This window comes from Balaenoptera musculus, chromosome 2, assembly GCF_009873245.2.
Source record: "Balaenoptera musculus isolate JJ_BM4_2016_0621 chromosome 2, mBalMus1.pri.v3, whole genome shotgun sequence".
NCBI classification, from domain to species: domain Eukaryota; kingdom Metazoa; phylum Chordata; class Mammalia; order Artiodactyla; family Balaenopteridae; genus Balaenoptera; species Balaenoptera musculus.
In genome coordinates this window covers 57,469,904-57,490,449 of record NC_045786.1, presented here as the reverse complement: position 1 = coordinate 57,490,449, position 20,546 = coordinate 57,469,904, and the positions used below count along the sequence as shown (strand labels likewise).

At 50.0% G+C, this 20,546-nt stretch overlaps 1 protein-coding gene and 1 non-coding gene across 2 annotated transcripts; both read left to right on the top strand.

Annotated features, from left to right (window-relative positions):
• Positions 1–224: 224 nt before the first annotated feature.
• Positions 225–17,511, top strand: CHRNB4 (cholinergic receptor nicotinic beta 4 subunit). The gene is made up of 6 exons (XM_036844096.1): positions 225–282; positions 4,569–4,717; positions 11,961–12,005; positions 12,109–12,218; positions 12,982–13,969; positions 17,371–17,511. The coding sequence occupies exons 1-6, from the start codon at positions 228–230 to the stop codon at positions 17,509–17,511; spliced, it is 1,488 nt and encodes a 495-aa protein (XP_036699991.1). The 5' UTR covers positions 225–227.
• A 1,561-nt stretch (positions 17,512–19,072) lies between these two features.
• On the top strand, positions 19,073–19,145 carry TRNAC-ACA. The gene has a single exon. It is a non-coding gene; the product is annotated as a tRNA-Cys (tRNA).
• Positions 19,146–20,546: the final 1,401 nt, after the last annotated feature.

The following is a 20,546-nucleotide window of genomic DNA, read 5'->3' as shown; positions in this document are numbered from 1 at the left end:
CAGCCCGGATGGTGCCGGCCCCGCCCCATCCCCTTGTGGGCGTAGCTCACAGCTGCTGCCCCCCAGCGGGGTTTGGCTGGGCTCTCCGCGGGGTCTTAGTGCTCGCCGGCCACTTCAAACCTCCGAGGCCGTGGGCACCGGCTCTCATTCGCCTGCCCGCGGCCGCCGGTGCCCGGGTGGTCCGACCGCTGAACTCGCCTAGGTTGCCTCTCCAGCCCCCGCCCGTCATGAGAAGCGCGCTCCCCTTGCTCCTTTTCTCCCTGGTTGCCCTTTGCGGGCGAGGTGAGTTCTCTTCGGGGAAGGAGGGAGGGACGCCTGGGTCGGCCAGAACCCGGCTGGACTTGCCACAGGTGGGAGGGAAGGGAGGGTGTCCAGCACCCAGGGGAGTGGCCCGAGATTGTCCGGGACGAATGGGGGCGTGGGCGGGGCTAAGCCCACTCACGGCAGCAGGGGCGGGTCAGGATGAGTGGGTCTGCGACGTTTGGGGTGGGGACCGCCTGTCCTCTGCGCGGCCGCCAGGGCCACCCTCCATATGGAGCGCCTTTGGGCTGGGTAGCGGGGCTGAGTGGTACCCGCTCGACAGGCAGCTCTGCTCAATCCCAGCGCTACTGTAGATAGGGAAACTTAGCCTGGGGAGGGGGGGGCTACCCAACTCGCCAGCCCAAGTGTGTTTGGGGGTGGATCTCTTAGAAAACACACTTTTATGGCACCTCTGCCTCTGGTCACCCACTCCTAGGGGTTGGCCGGCCAGGACAGCCAGCTTGGCTGAGTGCGGGGCTGGGGAAGTGCAGCCTGCCCCTCAGGAACCTGCAGACACCCGGAAGGGAAATCCAGTCAGCCCTTCCCAGGCAGAGTCCAGATACGGTGAGGATTGTCTGCTCCCGGCCTCAGTCTCCCCAGCTGAGTTCCAAGGACTCTTTCAGCTCCTACCGTCCAGCCCAAGCTTGTCCTCCAAGCCCTAGTCAGCCTAGAGGACCAGGGCTATATCTTCCTTGGACAGAGACACACCACCAGGGGTGTTGGAGGTAAGGGGTAGGGGGACATATGAAGTTCCTATAGGGAGGCGGAGATCTCACCAAAGATGGTGTCTGCACTCCATGTGTGCATCCTGGATCTGTCACCACTCGCTCAGTGACCCTCTCTGGGCCTCAGTTTCCCTATCTGTTCTATGGGGATGATATGCCTTGACTACATACTTAGGGACTCAGATGTGAGTCAGTTGCAGTGTTTCTTAAGTATGGTTCTGGGGCCACCTGCATCAGAAACACCCACTACACATCCCCGGGGCCCTATCCTAGGCTCACAGGACCAGAATCTCAGGAAATGGAGCCTGGGGATCTGCATTTATACAAGCATCCAAGTGATTCTTGCACATGATTAGAGAAGCTACTGCTAATATATTGTGAGCTTTTTGTAAAACGTAAAAACCTCAACTTTTTGAAAAAAATCCATAGCTGCCTTTTAATAAATACAAATCTCTTGTTCCCTTCCTCAGTTAAGGACAAACATCCCCAACTGAAAATCACTCTGCCTTTCAGATGCCCACTTGCCAAGATTCCACTGACCCTTTACTTTCTGTGGTTTGTATTCCAAACCAATAGGTATTGCCTTTCCATCTTACCAATATAGATTTTTACCATTAGCTCTGCTTTTTCAGACTGTACACACACTCACACGTTTTAGAATTCCAGCCATGGCTTCCTCTCAGACTGTTAACCCCTTACTGGTGGGGAGCAGTTTTTCCAGAGAAGGCCAAGGAAGGCAAGGCCCTGGACAGAGGCAGGGCGGGCCCACTCCTTCTCAGAATCACTGGGTCATGACTGACCCCTAGTGGTGGCCTCTTTGTGTAACTGTGCCGGCCCCAGGGCTGGGAGGTGACCCCCAACTGTGCCCCAGAAGATTCCACCTATTCTGGGCCACCCCTGTCATCTGGGGGTGAGAGGCCTGTTCCTTGTCTTTTGAACCTAGCAGGCCTCATAGGCATAAAGCAGCAGATTGAAAAGCCTAAACAAATATAGTTTGGAAACCCCTCTGCCCCCCATGCACATATACAAGTACAAACACAGGCACAGGCATGAGTACACACTTGGCTCTGGACACCAAGATGGCTTCTGCAGGGACAGGCTCCTTACGGGGAAGTTAGCAAGGGCGCGAAAGAAGGCACAGGGGTTAGGGGAGGGCCTCTAACTGGCTCTGCCTCTGACTTGCTGGGACTCCTTGAGTAAGTTCCTCACCCTCTTTGGTCTCAGTTTCCCCAGATAAGAAATAGAGAGTGGGCTAAATGGTCTAAGGTTTTCGGAACCTCTTTCTCTGGATCCCACAGCTGGTCCTCAAGATGGGCGAGGGTCCCTCGGGGCCAGCTGAACGACTGAGAGGCAGGACAGGCCCAAAGGTGAGCAACCTGAGCATCCCAGGTGGGCTTGGAGCTGGAACACAAGCCCCCACAGCCTGCAGAGCAGCCCATGCCTCTCAGGTACCTAGGTACACCAGCCTCCTGGGGCTGCAGAGATGTGGGATCCAGCCTCCCCCAGCACTGCAGGGCTGGGGGCCACGAGCCTCAGATTCTGACCCAAGCTGTCCCAGACATGCCTGATGGACTTGGGCAAGTCATACCCTGCTGAAATGATGGGTCAACTCAAATATATGTAATAAAGATGGTCTATGGGAGAGATCCAGCTATAACCTGGGGCTACAGACTGGCTTCCAGGGTATTCAAGCAGCTGGCCTCCGGGAGGGGGTCCAGGGTATGAGAGGCAGGGCTCAGAATGTAGGCCAAGCATCCACAGGACCCCCTCTGGACAGCCTGGGGCAGGTTGGGGGAGGGACAGTGGGCAGCAGGTGCCCTGGGAGCATCTTTCACAGGCACTAAATACTGCATTTGCTCCAGATGGGCAATGGGTTGGAAAGTGCAGGGAGCAGGCAGGGCGGTGGCTGCCCCCCGTGGCCTCGTGTCCAGCCCAGCACCCACCCAGGAGTCCACCTCAGACTTGCTCTGTCAGGCAGTTCACACTCTGGGCCCTGTGGCCGCATCCAGAGGGTGGGATTTGGTAAGACAGAGTGAACTGGCCCCTCAGCGGAGGATGTAACCCCAGTCCTGGGCCTGGTGAGCCGGCAGACCCAACCCCACCTCCTCAGCCTCCCGTATTCCCTTATCCTTTTCCCACTTTCTTGCCTGCCCCGACACTGTTTCCTCTGCACACCCGCATCTCTTCCCCTGTTCCTGGGGTCTCCTGCTCAGGTGTCCTTGACCTTCCTCTGAGGCTCCCTCTTTCCCAGGCCCCTCCCCAAACTGCCCTTACCTGAAGTCACGAGTGAATGAGATCGAGCTCCTGAACCTTCCCTTCACTCCCAGACGTGTGAGGGAGATGGGACAAAGACCCAAACACCACATGGCAAGAGATCTGGGCTGTGAAAAGGGGCAGATCTGGGGCTGTGGGAGCTCAGTGGGGCTCCCGGCCAGGTCAGGCTCCCTGCAGGAGGCTGCATTTGCTGGCTCGCAGGTATGGTTCTGAGCCCAGACCTCTCCTTTAAGCTCCAGACCAGGAGCCAACTGCCAGCTGGACCCCTCCATTTGGTGTCTCAAGGTGCACCCTGCACCCTGTAGGGCCAAGACTGAACCCAGGAAACTCCCCCTAGCCCAGGCCTTTTCTCTTTTAGTGAAAGCACCACCATCTCCCCAGCTCTGCACGCAAACCCACGTTTGAAGAATATCTCTCCTCCGCTACACGGGAAGCTCTCTGAGGGCAGGAGCCAGGCTTTTGCTGGCTGTTACCCCCAGCGCATAGCACAGTGCCTGGCACAAGAAAGACTCTCAGATATCTGATGGCTGGTCGCCTGGGGGCCGTCCTGGCAGAAGAAGGAGTGTGCTTGAAGATTTAGAAGTCAGACAATGAAGGCCACATGGGGAAAGGAAAGCAGTATATATGGCCAAAATATACAGTACCTCGGCGTAGAGCTAAGAAGAGATCAGGTTGAGGAAGAAATGCTGGTGCCAGGGGCTTTAGATGCCAAGCCGAAACGTTTGGATTTGAACTCTGCCTACAGCTCTGAGAGGTTACGGGCAGGGATGGCCTCTGGCTCAGTAGCTGTAGGAAGACCACTCTGGCACTGAATGGGACATGATGGCAGGGGCAGAGTGGGGGTGGGGAGACCAGCAAGGAGGCTACTGGAAGAGCCTGGGGCAGGGTGGTGAGCCAGGACCAGGAGGGATGGAGAGGGGAGGACAGGCTGAGAGATTTGGAAAGTAGAATAGAACTGGGTGGCCACTTGGATGAACCAAGGGAGGGGTCAAAATATATGCCCAGGTTTTGGACTAGATGTCTAGAGCGTGGGGTGCCATTCATTGCTAGAGGGAACAGGAGGAGGAAGATGTAGGGCGTGGGAGGAGAGAGCTGAGCTCTGTCTTGGATAGACCTAATTTGAAGTCTCCAAGGAGAGGCAGGCCTGCCAGCACCTTAGCTGCTCCAGCTGGCCCTGAGGGGACCTGTGCTCTCTGGCCCTCGCAGCTCTCCCTTTCACTGCCATCAGCTGGATGAGGACCCAGCAGATATGACTATGTGTTTTCCCAGGGGACTGCCGCGTGGCCAACGCGGAGGAGAAGCTCATGGATGACCTCCTGAACAAAACCCGCTACAACAACCTGATCCGCCCAGCCACCAGTTCCTCAGAGCTCATCTCCATCCAGCTGCAGCTCTCCCTGGCCCAGCTCATCAGTGTGGTAGGTACAGGGGGCAGCTGTGCCTTCCCCACAGCTGGACACAGTATGCTACACGCTCCTCATATGAATGCTCCCCTCAGAGCTGCTTCCAGGGGCGGGGTTCCAAACCTGTGCGTGGGGATGTGGAAAGGGCCACAGAGAAGGTTAACGATGAGCCATGGTTCCCTCAGGCACTCCCAACTCAGAGGTAGCAGAGGGGAGAAGGGGAGCTCCCTAGTGCCTCAGCCTTCCTCAGCACTCCCTACCAGGCCTCACATCCACACATCAAGCCCTGACAACCCTACTTCTGCACTCTGTAATCCATTCTTCATTTCCGTACCTGCAGTGACCACCCTCATTTATCCAGACCCTCAGTCGGCTAGACCAATGCAGCAGCTGCCTCTGGTCTTGTCCCTACACCTGGGCCTCTGTACCCATTGGTTTCTGTACCCTAGTTCCTATCTCCCCGCAGTAGGTAGGGGGTATGTGAGGTCATCTGTTGAGCAGACTGGGGGAGATGATAGGGTAGAAGGAGGAGAAGCTTATGGCCATGTTGGAGGCCCACCTTGTCTATGGCAGGCCCATTGGCTGCCTACCCAGTGGACATTCCTGCCTCACAACTTCTTTGTTAATAAAACTATGACTTGATATTGAATACTCATGAACTTCATGGGCCCTTCTCCAGCCTCCTTGCCACGTATTGTTAAGACGTAGCTAACCATGGTAATTCTATTCCTCCAGCCAATAATCAGTTAAGGCTTAGGCAAGAGCTGTAGCCCTGGCATTGGGATGTAGGGGCTGCCCAAAGGGGCGGGGGGTCTCCGGGAAAGTTTTCCTCACACTCAAAAAGGGACCCAAGAAAAGATTTGCCATTTCCTGCCATAGACATTGTCATGTGAAGGTTTTATATTTGGAACCATGGCGTCCATCTTATGATTGTGGGGGAAAAACAAGAGACTCACAGAGTCCTAACATCACTGTCAACAACCTAGAATCCTGACATCATTGAATTACTGCATTAACCAACACTGAAATGATTGGCCTGCTCTCTTGTTATGTGATATAACAGATGTCCTTATTGTTTTAGCCACTCGTAGTTGGATGTTTTGTTGAACATCCAGCTATGCTTGAAGCCAAAGCATTTTAACTGGTTCTGGGATATGGATTGGCAGGTGACTCCAAACTAGGAAACTAGAGTGCACAAAGTGGGCAGGACATCCCTAGCAAAGAGAAGAGCACGTGCAAAGGGACAGACAGCATTTTTGGAATGAAAGAATCATGACTTAGAGATCGAGTCAGGGGTCTCAAAGTTTAGGCAAATTCCTTAATTTATGCATATGGAAAAAGATCAGATGAACAACCTAGGACCTTGTCCAGGAGTTCTGGCAATGCCAGAAGTAGATCCCAAATTGCCTGACTCCCAGCTCTGCACACTGACTGGCCACTCCTTTTCCCAAGACCTTGCCAGGGCACTGGAAATCCACCGTGCCTCTCCTCCTGAGCCTTGGGGAGCCAACCAATGCGGCTGAACCTCCTCTGGTCTGGTGGCTGCGTTCTTACTGCCACCCTCTCTCTCTAGCACACTCAGCCCTCACAAACCCAGCCCCTCCAACCTATAGCCCTCACGAAGGCTTTGGCCAGATTAATGGCTGGCTTCCTCCCCTGGGACGAAGCACAGCCCAAGAATGGGGGAGGGGTGAAAAGCCTGTGCTCTCTGTCCCTCTCCCCTCCGCAGGCCAACTGGAAGGAATAAGTGCTTCCGGCCAGGCCGCTCCCAGGCTGGTGTCTGAGTGTTACTGTCCAGCCAAAGGCTTTTTGCTTAATGGAGTGAGCCCAGCTGCGGCCTTGCAGCTGCGGCCTTGCAGCTGCTGCCCTGGTGAGGGGGAACAGGAAGGCAGCTCTAGCCACACTTCCAGGCTAAGGCTGCCCCTGCCAGATCTGCTCTGTGGTCCCTGTGGGATAACAGAAGTTACCAGAAGGAGGAGGGCACACAGCCTCCAGCCCCATGCCTATGAGTGTAGCACTGTGAGCTGTCATAATCCTGAAAGCTGTGTACAGAACAAATATGAGGTTTGGGGGGTTATTTTTCCTTTTGTACTTCAGGGTTTGGTTTTCAAGGAGGGAGGGTTATGGGCATAACCAGTTTAAAGATGGAAGTTTCTAGGGAGCAGGCAGGGAGTCTGTGCTGTGTAAGGCCAGCAAGCCTTCAGAAGCAGCTCTTCGGGAAGGCCAGGACTGCCTTTGGGAAGGCAGCTGCTGGGGGAGTAAAGGGGACTGAGGCACCGGACTAAAGAAGGAGAGAACTTTCTGGGTGGTAGAAATGTTCTATACCTTGAAAGGAGGTAGGTTACCTGGATAATGCATTGTTAAAACTGATCAAACTGTACCCTTAAGATCTGTGCATTTCACTGTATGTAAATTGTACCTCACCTTCACTGTATGTAAATTGTACCTCAACTTTAAAAAAATTATTTTTTAAGACAGCTGAAGGTTTTCAACTTTCTGTAATGACAGAGTATCTTGTTGCAGATTAACTTTTCCACAAGAACAATTAGAAAAGGCAGACAAAAATGCCTGTCCTCCCCCAAATCTGTTTGAAGGTCTTAGAGAACTTAGCCAGGACTTGAAGGACCAGGATCCAGGAGGTGACCCTGATAGCTTCTGGTGCTTTTCCTGTCATTTGATGATTGGTAAACAGTATAGAGCCAAGGGAGCTGAGTACAGAGTGGTGGCTAAGAGGCTGGGAAGCCTAGCTGAATGCTTGGCACTCTTACAGGGCTAGGATGACACAAATTGGAATTGGAGCCCCACTAAGGAGATGGGGCCTTGGTGAGGACCTTGCAAGGAGCATCGCTGAGAGTCAAAATGAATCAAGAACAGACCAGCCCTCATAAAAACTAAAACCTGCTTTGAACCAGCTCAGTCACAGACTAGATGAAGGTGATCTGTCCCTCCTCTAACTGCCTGCCATAAAGCCAAAGTCAGTCGTCCCTGGAGGCAGATAAAGTCAGATAAAAACTTACTAGGCAGGCAATAAGACAAGACTAAATAAGAAAAAACCAAGAGAGAAAAGAAGAGAAACAGACACACAGATGATTCAAATATTGGCATCTTCAGACATAGACTTTTAAATAACTGCCGTTAAGATGGTAAAATTTGTTATGTGTATTTTACCACTATTAAAAATAAACAAAATAAATAAACATTCTTAAAAAGAAAATGCGATGCATTAACATGTTCAAGAAACTTATAATGATGGAGAATTTAAAATTTATTAGATGGGTTTAATAGCAGATTGGTCGTAGCAGGAGAGAAAGTTAAGGAACAGGAAGAGAGGTCAATTGAAAATATCTAGACAAATTATAGAAAAAAGAAAGGAAAATACAGAAAAGAAGATAATATGATACAGGATAAAAATGTCAGGTCTAACGTGTATTTGGAGTTCCAGAAAGAATGGGAATAAAAATAAGAAGCAAAGGTTGAAGTGATACTGACTGAGAATTTTCCAAAACTGACTAAAGACATTAAGCTACACATGCAAGAGGCTCTATGAACCCTATGAGAGGTAAATACAAAGAAAATCATACTCAGGTACATCATACTCAAACTCCTGACAACCAAAGACAAAGAAAATCTTAAAAGCAGTCAGGGGAAACAAAAGTCAGAAGCAACAATAAAACTAACAGCTGAAAAGGGAGACCAGAAAATTGAATGACATTTTTTAAGTGCTGTAAGAAAAAACTGCAAACTTAGAAATATACCACCAGTAAAAATATAATTAAAAATGAAGTTGAGGGCTTCCCTGGTGGCACAGTGGTTAAGAATCTGCCTGCCAATGCAAGGGACACGGGTTCGAGCTCTGGCCCGGGAAGATCCCACATGCCGTGGAGCAGCTAAGCCTGTGGGCCACAACTACTGAGCCTGAGCTCTAGAGCCCGCAAGCCACAACTACTGAGCCCACGTGCCACAACTACTGAAGCCTGCGCGCCTAGAGCCTGTGCTCTGCAACAGAGAAGCCACGACAATGAGAAGCCCTCACACCACAACGAAGAGTAGCCCCCACTCACTGCAACTAGAGAAAGCCTGCGTACAGTGACGAAGACCCAACATGGCCACAAATAAATAAATAAATAAATTTATTAAAAAAAAAATAAGAAGGTGAAATAAAGATGTTTTCAGGAGAGAGAGAGAGAGAGAGAATTTAATACAAGAAGACCCAATACGGAAAATGATCCCAGATGGAAATATAGAAATGTAGGAAAGAATGAAGCACAACAGAAAGGATAAATATATGGGTGAATTTGAATTGATATTGACAGCATAAAAAAAACTGAAAAAAATATCTTGCAAGGTTTTAATTATATGTAGAATTAGATACATGACAATAACCCAAAAGTAAGGAGGGGGTAGATGAAATTGAAATGTTCTAAAGTTCTTGCCTTGTTCTGGAAGTGATAAAAGAACTAATTTATATTAGATGCTAAAAAGTCAAGTATATGCATATTGCAGACTCCAGAGTAACTACCTAAAGAACAGTCACATTAATATCGGGAGAAATGGATAATAAAATCGTTAATCCAAAATAAGGCAAGAAAAGAGAGAAAGGGAATAAACAGAAAACAGATAGATGGTAGGTTTAAACCCAAATTTATCAGTAACTACACTGAATGTAAATGGCCTAAATACTCTAATTAAAACAAGACATTTGGGGTGGGGGGGAGACAATTGGCATGCATCCTCTCTCTCCTCTTCCCATCTACCCCTCAACAGTCTGGAATGTGGGTGTAATGACTGGAGCTGCAGCAGTCATTGTGGACCATGCAGATGAGAGCCACACTCTAGGTGTGGTAGAGAAGAAATCCGGAAGGAACCTGGGTCCCTAAGGACTTTGCAGAGCAAAGCCACCATATTACAGGTATACCTCAGAGATACTGCAGGTTTGGTTTCAGACCACCGCAACACAGTGAATATCACCATAAAGCAAGTCACATGATTTTTTTGGTTTCCCAGTGCATATAAAAGTTATGTTTACACTATGCTGTAGTCTATTAAGTGTGTAATAGCATTATGTCTAAAAAACAATGTACATAACTTAATTTTAAAATACTTTATTGCTAAAGAATGCTAACCATCATCTGAGCCTTCAGTGAATTGTAATATTTTGCAGTAGTAACATCAAAGATACTGATCACAGATCACTGTAACAAATACAGTAATAATGAAAAAGTTTAAAATATTGCAAAAATTACCAAAATGTGACACAGAGACACAAAGTAAGCAAGTGCTATTGGAAAAATGGTGCCAACAGACGCTCCACACAGAGTTGCCACGAAACTTTAATTTGGAAAAAACGCAGTATCTGTGAAGCACAATAAAACGAGGTATGCCTGTACGTCCAAACTGTTGCAAGAGAGAAATAAACTTATTTAAGGCAGTGTTACTCTGGCTCTCTGTTACTGGCAACTGAACCTTTTTCTACTGATATGCTTACATAGTTGAGGATTCAGGAAAGGTCCCTAGAGGAAGTGACTCCCAAGCTGATATCAAGATGCTGGAAGTTATCTTGGTGAAGAGGAGGCAGGGAAATTGGTACAGACTGAGAGCACAAGACACATTCGGAGAACTAAAGAAGGCCAGGGTCAGGGCAGATGTTGGGGGAAGGGCACAGAATAAAGGTGAAATGAAGCTGGGAAAGTTGGCAAGACTTTGCAGACCCTGTGAAGGAGTTGGATTTTTATTTTATATGTGAAGGAAGCCACAGAAGTGACCTAAGTAAAAATAGGATTAAGGGGGAAATGGCAGGAAATTTGGAAGTTTCTTCTGGCTGCAGAGGAAGAATAGATGTATGTCTGTCTGTATGGGGTATGTGTGCAGAGTGGTCATAGACCAGTTGGGAGGGTCTTGCAGTGGTTCAGGTGAGAGATGGATTATGGTGGCCTGGATTATTGTGGTAGGATTCTTATAGTCTTCAGAAAATATTTACTGCATATCTCATACATCCCAGATACCCTTCTAGGTGCTGTTTGCCCTCAAGGAACTTAGATGCTAGTAGGAGGTGGCATATAATACACAAATAGAGGTGGCCAGTGGTGATAAAAGCTATAAAGAAAAATGAAGCAGGGGTGACGCAGTGGTTAAGAATCCGCCTGCCAATGCAGAGGACACAGGTTCGAGACCTGGTCCGGGAAGATCCCACATGCCACAGAGCGACTAAGTCCGTGTGCCACAACTACTGAGCCTGCGCTCTAGAGCCCGCAAGCCACAACTACTGCAGCCCGCATGCCTAGAGCCTGTGCTCTGCAACAAAGAGAAGCCACCGCAATGAGAAGCCCACACACTGCAACAAATAGTAGCCCCCGCTCACCACAACTATAGAAAGCCTGTGCACAGCAACAAAGACCCAACGCAGCCAAAAAAACAATTAATTAATTAATTAATTATTTTTAAAAAAGAAGAAAAATGAAGCAGGGAGAGAGGGGATCGGGGTGCTATTTTATGTAGAAAGGTCAGGGAAGACCTGAAGAAAGTGAGGAAGTTAGCTGTGTGGAATTCTAGGAAGAGGGAATAACATGTGCAAAGGCAGAAGCAAAGAGACACGTATAGCTGAAGTGGGATGAGCAAACAGGAAAGTGTTGAGATAAGAGGTACTAGAGCTAATAGGGATGGAGGTGGGGGAGGGGGGCAGATCATGGATGGCCTTGTAGGCCCTGGGCAGAACTTTGGCTTTCACTTTAGATGAGATGGGAGGGGAGTGGAGGGTTTCAGCAGAGAGACGTAGTCTGAGGAGCTGAGATTTTAAAAGGATTACCCATGTTGCTCTATAGAGAACAGACTAAAGGCAGGCCAAGGCAGAGCAGGAAGGCCAGTTGGGAGGCTACTGCAATAGTCTAGGCAACAGATGATGGTGGCAGAGGAGATGGGGAGAAGCAGACAAATTTGAGACTCGTGTAGGAGGTACAACCTACAGGACTTACTGATGGATCAGAGAGCAAGGGATCAGGGACAACTGCCAGGTTTCTGGCTTGTGGAATTGTATGGCTGGGGGGTGCCAGTCACTGAGACGGCAATGCCAGTGGAGGCCCAGGTCTGGGTGAAGATCATGAGGTTTGTCTCAGGCACGTTGGGTGTGAACTACGTCTGAGCCCTCCGAGGATGTTAAGTTGGTGGTTGGTCACGTGGCCCTGGAGCTCAGAGACTTTTGCTTGATAGAGTGGGGTCTATCACCTCCTGACAGGTGAACTGATAACCTCATTTCCCTCCCCAGAATGAGCGAGAACAGATCATGACCACCAACGTCTGGCTGAAACAGGTAAGTGCCCTGCAGGGTCCCCAGCCCAAGGAGGCGTTTTCTCCAGGGCTGCCCCTTGGCGGCGAGGGACCTACAAGTGACGGGGCCTTGCCTGTCTGCTCAGGAATGGACAGACTACCGCCTGGCCTGGAACAGCTCCCGCTATGAGGGTGTGAACATCCTGAGGATTCCCGCAAAGCGCATCTGGCTGCCTGACATCGTGCTTTACAACAAGTTAAGTGGCAGGGTTGGCCAAGGTGGTGAGGGCCAGGCCTCCAGTCCTGTGCTTCACCCAGACTTCCAAGCTGTCAGGCTGCAAGAGGAATTAGAGATGAGCAGAGCCAGCACCCTCAGTTACAGATGGGGAATTGGAGGCCAGAGATGGGGAGGGCCTTGTGACTCACTCAGGCACAGCTGGGACCAGGGCCACCATCCTGACCCCAAGTCCAGTGCTCTTTCTGTCCTCCATACTGTCCTCTTTCTGACCTTCGGTTGCTTTGTCAGTGTTGGGTGTTGGTAGCACTGACTTGATATGCATAAATATCAGGCAGGTGGAGGGGGATAAAGAGACTTCCCAGGTCGTAGTTGTACCAGCAGAAGCAAGAAATGATTAGGAGTGGGCGGTCTAAGGACAGAAAGACCTGACTTCAAATCTTAGCTGTACTGCTTACTGGTTTTCTGACCTTGAAGAGGACAACTTCTCTGAGCCTTGTTTTTCCCATCTGTAAAATGGGGATGATAATAATATCTACTTCATTGGACTGTTGTGAGGCTTAAATGAGCTAATCTATGTAAAGCCTTCAAGCTGTTTCATGGCAGGGCTCTCGCCGCCAGGCAGTTGCCAAGTAAAGCAGGCCTTTCCAGTGAGGGCATGGGGGTTTGGAAGAGTGATTAGTGAGAAATAATCCTGCAGGGCTCTTTGGCAAGTTCTAAGAACAGCCAGGCGTCATCTATGGATTTCATGATATTCTCCTCCATGCCCTGCCCCCACCCCCAGTGCCGACGGTACCTACGAGGTGTCTCTCTATACCAATGTGGTGGTCCGCTCCAATGGCAGCATCATGTGGCTGCCCCCTGCCATCTACAAGAGTGCCTGCAAGATCGAGGTGAAGCACTTCCCCTTTGACCAGCAGAACTGCACCCTCAAGTTCCGTTCTTGGACCTACGACCACACGGAGATCGACATGGTCCTCAAGTCGCCCACGGCCAGCATGGATGACTTCACCCCCAGTGGTGAATGGGACATAGTTGCCCTCCCTGGGCGAAGGACGGTGAACCCGCAGGACCCCAGCTACGTGGACGTGACTTACGACTTCATCATCAAGCGCAAGCCGCTCTTCTACACCATCAACCTCATCATCCCCTGCGTGCTCATCACCTCCCTGGCCATTCTCGTCTTCTACCTGCCCTCCGACTGTGGCGAGAAGATGACGCTGTGCATCTCTGTGCTTCTGGCACTCACCGTCTTCCTGCTGCTCATCTCCAAGATCGTGCCGCCCACCTCCCTCGACGTGCCGCTCATCGGCAAATACCTCATGTTCACCATGGTGCTGGTTACCTTCTCCATCGTCACCAGCGTCTGTGTGCTCAACGTGCACCACCGCTCACCCAGCACGCACACCATGGCACCCTGGGTCAAGCGCTGCTTCCTACATAAGCTGCCCACTTTCCTTTTCATGAAGCGCCCTGACAGCAGCCCCTCCAGGGCCCCCCAGCCCAGCCAGGCTCACCTGACCAAGTCCAAGGCCACCACCACTGCCTTGGCCATGGGCCCCGCCAGCTCCTCCAACCTCTACGGGAACTCCATGTACTTTGTGAACCCTGCCTCTGCAGCTCCCAAGTCTCCAGCCGGCTCTGACTCAGCGGGTATCCCCAGGGATTTCCGGCTGAGGTCTTCTGGGAGGTTCAAGCAGGATGTGCAGGAGGCTTTAGAGGGTGTCAGCTTCATTGCCCAGCACATGAAGAGTGATGATCAGGACCAGAGTGTAAGTTGCTAGCCCAGCCCCCAACACCTGCCCAATGGAAGAGGCTGGGATAATATAGTCAGTTTCCCATTTCCTGAAGTTAATTCATGAGACAAGGGTTCTCAAACTCTTTGTTTGAATAAGGAATCCAAGACTGAAATGAGTTTTATTCTAGTTTCGTGCATCGAGGGATAGGAAGGAAGTACCAGGGATCCTTTTTTGTTTGTTGTGGGTTCCCCAAAAGCAGAGCCTGATATAAGGACCTGGACAGAGGGAGTTTTTTTGAGAAGTGATCCCAGGAAGCACAGTGAGGAAGTGGAGAAAGTGAGACAGGGAAAGGAGGAAAGCCAATGTCGGTATCAGTGAGCAGGAGACTGCCACGGGCTCTGGGGGCTAGTCCAGTCGGAGAGCCTCTGCGGAAGCCGGAAGCATGGAAGCAAGCCTCAGAATCATCCCCCAGGAGGGAGGAGGGTATTTGCCCATTAGCTCCCATCCCCAAGGCTCTAGTAACCTTGGGGGCATTAACTCCCTTGCACCTCCTGGTTTTGCCAGCTGGTTGTGGAGCAAGCAGTTTTGGTGCTGGAGAAAGCCCTGGGGCAGAGAAGACAGGAGAAGCAGGCAGAAAGTGGAAGGCTGTCGTGGGCTGGAAAATGATTCTGCAGCCTTTAGGGACACAGGTGGGCCAGGGCACCAAGGACATATGCTGCCATCCTTGTCAGGCTTGCCAAGAAGCCATACAAACATTTATAACTCTTAGGAGTATAGAACCATCCATTTAAATATTATTGCTACCAGGATAATAAATTATCAAGGACAATTACAGATTTCTAAAAAGAGGTTAAGTTTACTTTCACAGGACAAAGCCGTGAGTTCTAGAGTTTAGGTGTCTTGACCGACTCCTCTGAACAAGTTAATGCTTCAAAGGACAATTTTATAACTAAACACAGAACGTGATGGTACGGTTAGAAATTTTCACACACATTTCCAGACTGGGTTGGAGAACAAGTTTCAGAGTCTTGGGAATGTTCGCATTTTAACACCTTATCAGATCAGATTCTTTGAACAGGTTTTTATGCCACAACACGCAGCTGCATGCGAAAAACAGGGCATCGCCTTGTTCTTACCTTTCTGTGATTCCTTTTCACTAGCCACATTCTCAAGGGAAGGCACGGGGATTCCATTATTTAGTGCCAAGAGAAAAGAGCAGGGTGGAAAAGCTCCAAAATTACACTGTGAAAACAAGAAAGAATTGCTAACAAGCGGAATATAGGACACAAGTTCTTCTACACCCTTGTCCTCAGAGTGTGGTCCTTGGACCAGCAGCACCGGTCTCACCTGGGAGCTGTTTAGAAATGCTGCATCTCCGGCCCCACCCCAGACCTGCTGGCTCAGCAGCTACATGTTCACCAGATCCCCAGGGGATTCCTAGGCTCAGTCCAGTTTGAGAAGCACAGCTCTATAGGATTATCAGATTTCACTTTTTAAAAAATTAATTTAATTATGCTTGCTTTAGTTCAGAACCATTCAGTAGTTCAGCATGATCTAATTCATTGACTCCCAAATATTAATATACAGACTGGGGCCCTCCTGGCTAATTAGGAACCACTTGGGCAACTTTTCAAAATACAGCTTTGGGGCTACCTGTTCTGACTGAGCTGGGATCTCTGTGGCAGGTAGTCCAGGAGCTGCATTTTTCACCAGATACCCGCTGGTTCCTGTGCATATGCAGGTTGAGAAACTGGTCTCCTGCAGCCCTGGCTGAGCCACCCGCATCCTGAGCTCTCTCTTCTAAAGGTCTCACCACCCCCTAGACACTCACAGGCCTCCGCCTCTTTCTAACTCAATTAATTAAAAGCATTTTGTGGGAAGGAGCCAGGCAGGGCCCACAGTTATTATATTTGCCCGTGTTCATTGAGCTCCAACCACACATCAGGCACTCTACCAGGACGTGACATACGTTACTGCTAATTCTGCCAGGAACCTGTGAAGTGTCATTTACTCGAATCCCGATTCTACAATAGAAAAAGCTAGGCCCAGAGAGGCTCATTAACTTGCCCAAGGTCACACAGCTGGCACAGAGCAGAGCCAAGCTCCATACTCAGATCTTTCTGATGTCATTAACATTCCTTGCCCTTCGCAGTGCCTTGCCCTGAACTGACACATGGGGGCCTTATTGGTTGATCGACTTTCTCATGTCTAGCTGGAGAGAAGAGGCTTTCTTCCCTTCCAGAGCATGCCCGCCCCTATGCCAGCCAGCCTGGGCTGTTTCTCATCTGCAGCACTTTCACCCTCCCTGGTGATTAACTGGTCACTATAAATAGCACAAAAATATAAAAAGAGGGGAAAAGGCACACACACACAGACACACACACACACACACACACACACAGTTGTTTGCAATTAGGGCTGTCACAAAGAAACCCAAGAGTGCCTTGTGGAAAGTGGGCGGTGCCTGCTGCATCTAGGAAACGGACAGCTGCTGTGTTTGGCTGGGGGTGTGGGGCTGGTTGAGCAGGGATTACCCTGGAGGGGAGATGCACACCACTGACCAGGGCTCTGACAAATTGGGTCACTGACATCAGCTTGCCCATTGCTGCCCGAATTTCCAGCTCCAGAGCCTCTGCTGAGCTCTGCTGATCCAGCCGCTCTCCACCAGGGCAAGTACACATGCAGAAGGATCCAGACAGGCTGGGCTGTGACAGCGGGTGAGGGGAAGGGAGACCAGAATGCTGGGTCTCTCTGGGGGCATCTCCCCCAGGCCAAGGAGGCAGGCACATCTGTGGTGGCACCTCAGGAGGCTAGCCATGTTTCTGCCAATCCTATACCCCACACCTGGGCCTGAGAAGATGGGGGGGCGGGGAAGGAGGTGGAGAGAAACCCAGATGATGTGGAAGGAGGCTGGGTCTTAATTACAGGAACTAGCAGACAACGCCGTTAATGGAACTGAGCAAATTAAACAGGATTTCCAGGTGTCCTGCAGGTCCCATTGCCCAACCCCCTCTCAGCTAGGTGCACCTCAAGTCTTCCTTTGGGTGAATACAGCACAGGCAGGGGGCTTGGGGTGAAAATGAGAGCAGGGGCCTTGTGATCCTCAGGTCTCATTCCCCTTATTTATAATCCAGTTTGGTTTCGAATCACACATGTGGTGTTAATAACCCCTTCCATTCCTAACCTTCCCAAACAGCCTGGTTCCCAGTGGCTCCCTGATGCCATGCAGGGCGGGTAGGGGTGGATTGAGGACCCGAGAGGCACACAGGTACCCAGCTGAAAGACCAGCCTCAGACTCAGAACTTACCACTCCATGTTCTAAGTGGCCTACGGGGTCCCTGGCCAGACAGTGAGGCCCCAGCTTGGGGGAGGAGGGAAAGCAGGGAGGACCTCCGCGCTCGGCGCCTGTAACCGGCCCCTCTATCTGCCCACAGGTCATTGAGGACTGGAAGTACGTGGCCATGGTGGTGGACCGGCTGTTCCTGTGGGTGTTCGTGGTTGTGTGTGTGCTCGGCACCGTGGGGCTCTTCCTACCTCCCCTCTTCCAGACCCACACACCTTCTGAAGGGCCCTAGGCTGCCCCGCGTGTCTGAGGCCCCCAGGATGTGGGGTGAGATGATGTGAGTGGCCAGACGGACAGTCTGCTGCTTCCTTCTGGGTCACGGCTGATGAGGCCCTAAATAAATGAGTCTGTCAGCCATCAGCCCCATCAAACAGCCATGGCCATGGGAGGGGCAAGGATGGGGGGGCCTGGACCGTCCTCTCTGAAGGCCTTGGAGGAACCCCAGGAAACCCACTGCAGGAGGGTCTTTGGACGCCTTAATTCCGGCCTGGCTTCCTTCCCTGCAGCAGGCACTGGGGATAAAGATGCGTGTAACGGTGGCACCCACAGTATGCCAGGCATCTGGTCTGCATGCCGGCTTCCCTCTCACTCCATCTCCCTCCACTCCTCCTTGTCCACTAGGTTCACTGGCCTTCTTTTAGTCCCTCACATGCTTCAAGATCTTCCCAGCTTAGAGCCTCTGCATTTGCTGTACATTCTACCCAAACCTTCTTCCCCAGATGTCTCGTAAGCTCTTCCCACGGCTGCATCATTCAGGGCTCTGCTCCAATCCATCATTTGTCCAATGTCACCTCCCCCAGGGGCCTTCCCCAGTCACTCATTCCAAAGCATCCTCCCCACAGCCACGTTACCCCGACCCCTTCCTCCAGCAGCCCTCGGTACCCGAGGCTCTCACCCGCTAGAGTGTGAGCTCCGTGAGAGCAGGGACCTGGCCCTTCGTGTTCGCTGCAGTATCCTCAGGGTCTAGGACAGATCTCGGCCCATAGTAGGTGCTCAATAAATGTTTGCTGAATGAAGACATGACTCCTATTCCTCCTTCAATCTCAGATGCCCGCTCCCCTCAGCAGCTTTCCCTGGTTCCCCACCTGAAAGGAATGGCTCTCTCCTCCATGCTCCGCGGCCCTGGTCATGTTCTGCTGTCTTTTGCACGGTGCCTGGCACATCGTAAGCACTCAAAATATTTGTGCGATGGAGGAGGACTTTTCAAAAAATCTATTTTAAAAATTATTATACAATAAAACTGACTTTTTAGGTACTGTTCTATTAATTTTAACACATGTATAGATTCATGTAATCAGGATGTAGGAGTCACTCATCACCCAAAACAGCTCCCACCTGCTACTCCTTTATGGTCACGTGTCCCTCCACCCCTAACCCCACCCCCACCCCCCGCAACCACTGAGATTTTCTCCATCACTATAGTTTAGTCTCTTCAAGAATAACCTCTAGGGACTTCCCTGGTGGCGCAGTGGTTAAGAATCCGCCTGCCAATGCAGGGGACATGGGTTCAAGCCCTGGTCTGGGAAGATCCCACATGCCGCAGAGCAACTAAGCCCATGAGCCACAACTACTGAGCCCGCTTGCCACAATTACTGAAGCCCACCCGCCTACAGCCCGTGCTCCACAACAAGAGAAGCCACTGCAATGAGACGCCTGTGCACCACAATGAAGAGTAGACCCCGCTCACCGCAACTAGAGAAAGCCCACATGCAGCAATGAAGACCCAACACAGCCAAATATAAATAAATAAATAAATAAATTTATAAAAAAAAAAATAACCTCTAATGAGGACTTCCCTGGTGGTCCAGCGGTTAGGACTCCATGTTCACAATGCAGGGGGCCCAGGTTCGATCCCTGGTCAGGGAACTAGATCCCACGGGCCACAATTAAAGATCCCGCATGCACCAATGTTAGTATGGAACCACTGGAGAGTGGCTTCTTTCACTCAGCATAATGCCTTTGAGATTCATCCAAGTTGAAGATTGTAACAATAGTTTGTTCTTTTGCATCCATCATATGGCTGTTGAAGCACATTTAGGTTGTTACCAGTTTGGGGCAATTATCAATAGCGTTACTATAAACATTTCACATATAGGATTTTGTGTGAACAAAACTTTTCATTTTTCTAGTTAAATACTCAGGAATGTGATTGCTGGGTTATATGGGGAGAGTATGTTTAAACTTTTAAACTTAGTTTAAACTTTTAACTTTTAACATACAGTATGAAACTGTAGAACTGTTTTCTGGAGCAGCCATACTGTTTTGCATTCCCACCAGCAAAGTATGAGAGATCCAGTTGCTCTGTTTCCTCATCTGCACTTGGTATTGACGGTACTTTTTTATTTTAGCCATCCCAGTGGCTGTTAAGTGGTATATCACCCTGGTTTTAATTTGCTTTCCCTAATGGCTAGCGATACCAAAATCTTGGCTCTCTGTGCACCGATGCCAAAAAGAAATATGGAGACAGAGTTTTGGAGAAACAAGAAAAATGGCTTTAATCTTTGCCTGGCAAAGGGGGTAACACAGCAGGCTAGTGCCTCAAGAGCTGTGCCCCCTTCCCTGGGGAATAGGGAAAGGTTATATAGCCTGGGGCTCATGGTCTGGGGTAGGTGATAAAGCTCAAAGTAATGAAGGTCTTGCATTTCTTTCGTTCTGCAAATTCATGGCCAAAGCTGTCATCAGGTCACTCAACAACCGGGTCTGGTGCCCCTGAAGTTATCCACCCGTGACCTTCTGTCCCAAATGAAGAGTGCTACAAGGGAGTGTAGGGGGAGAAGAAATGCCAGGTGCAAAGGGTAATTCATATGGAGTCAGAGAGTAATCAGCTTTGTGAAGGACAAGTCTAGCTACAAGTGTTTGTTAGAAGTAACAGCTAAAGAATAACCACAATTGCTTAACTCTTTCAGGCCTGTTTATGTTGTTTCCCCAGCCTGTTCATTGTTGCCTTATTTTCCTTGTTTATCAGAAAACAGAAGTCTCATTTCTATTTTTGCTGCAACACTAGCAGCAAATGGACATCTTTTCGTGAGCTTTTGGCCTTTTTTGGTCAAGTGTCTGTTTAACTCTTCTGCTCATTTTTAAAACTGGGTTTTAGTTTTCTTACTGCTGAGATCTTAAAAATAACTAGGTATAATTTACACATCATAAAACTCACGCATTTTAAGTGTACAGTTCAATGAGTTTAGTAAGTTTATCACTATAACCCAGTTTTAGAACACTTGACATCACCCCAGTAAGATCCCTATTCTTCCTTGTGAGTTTTGAGGG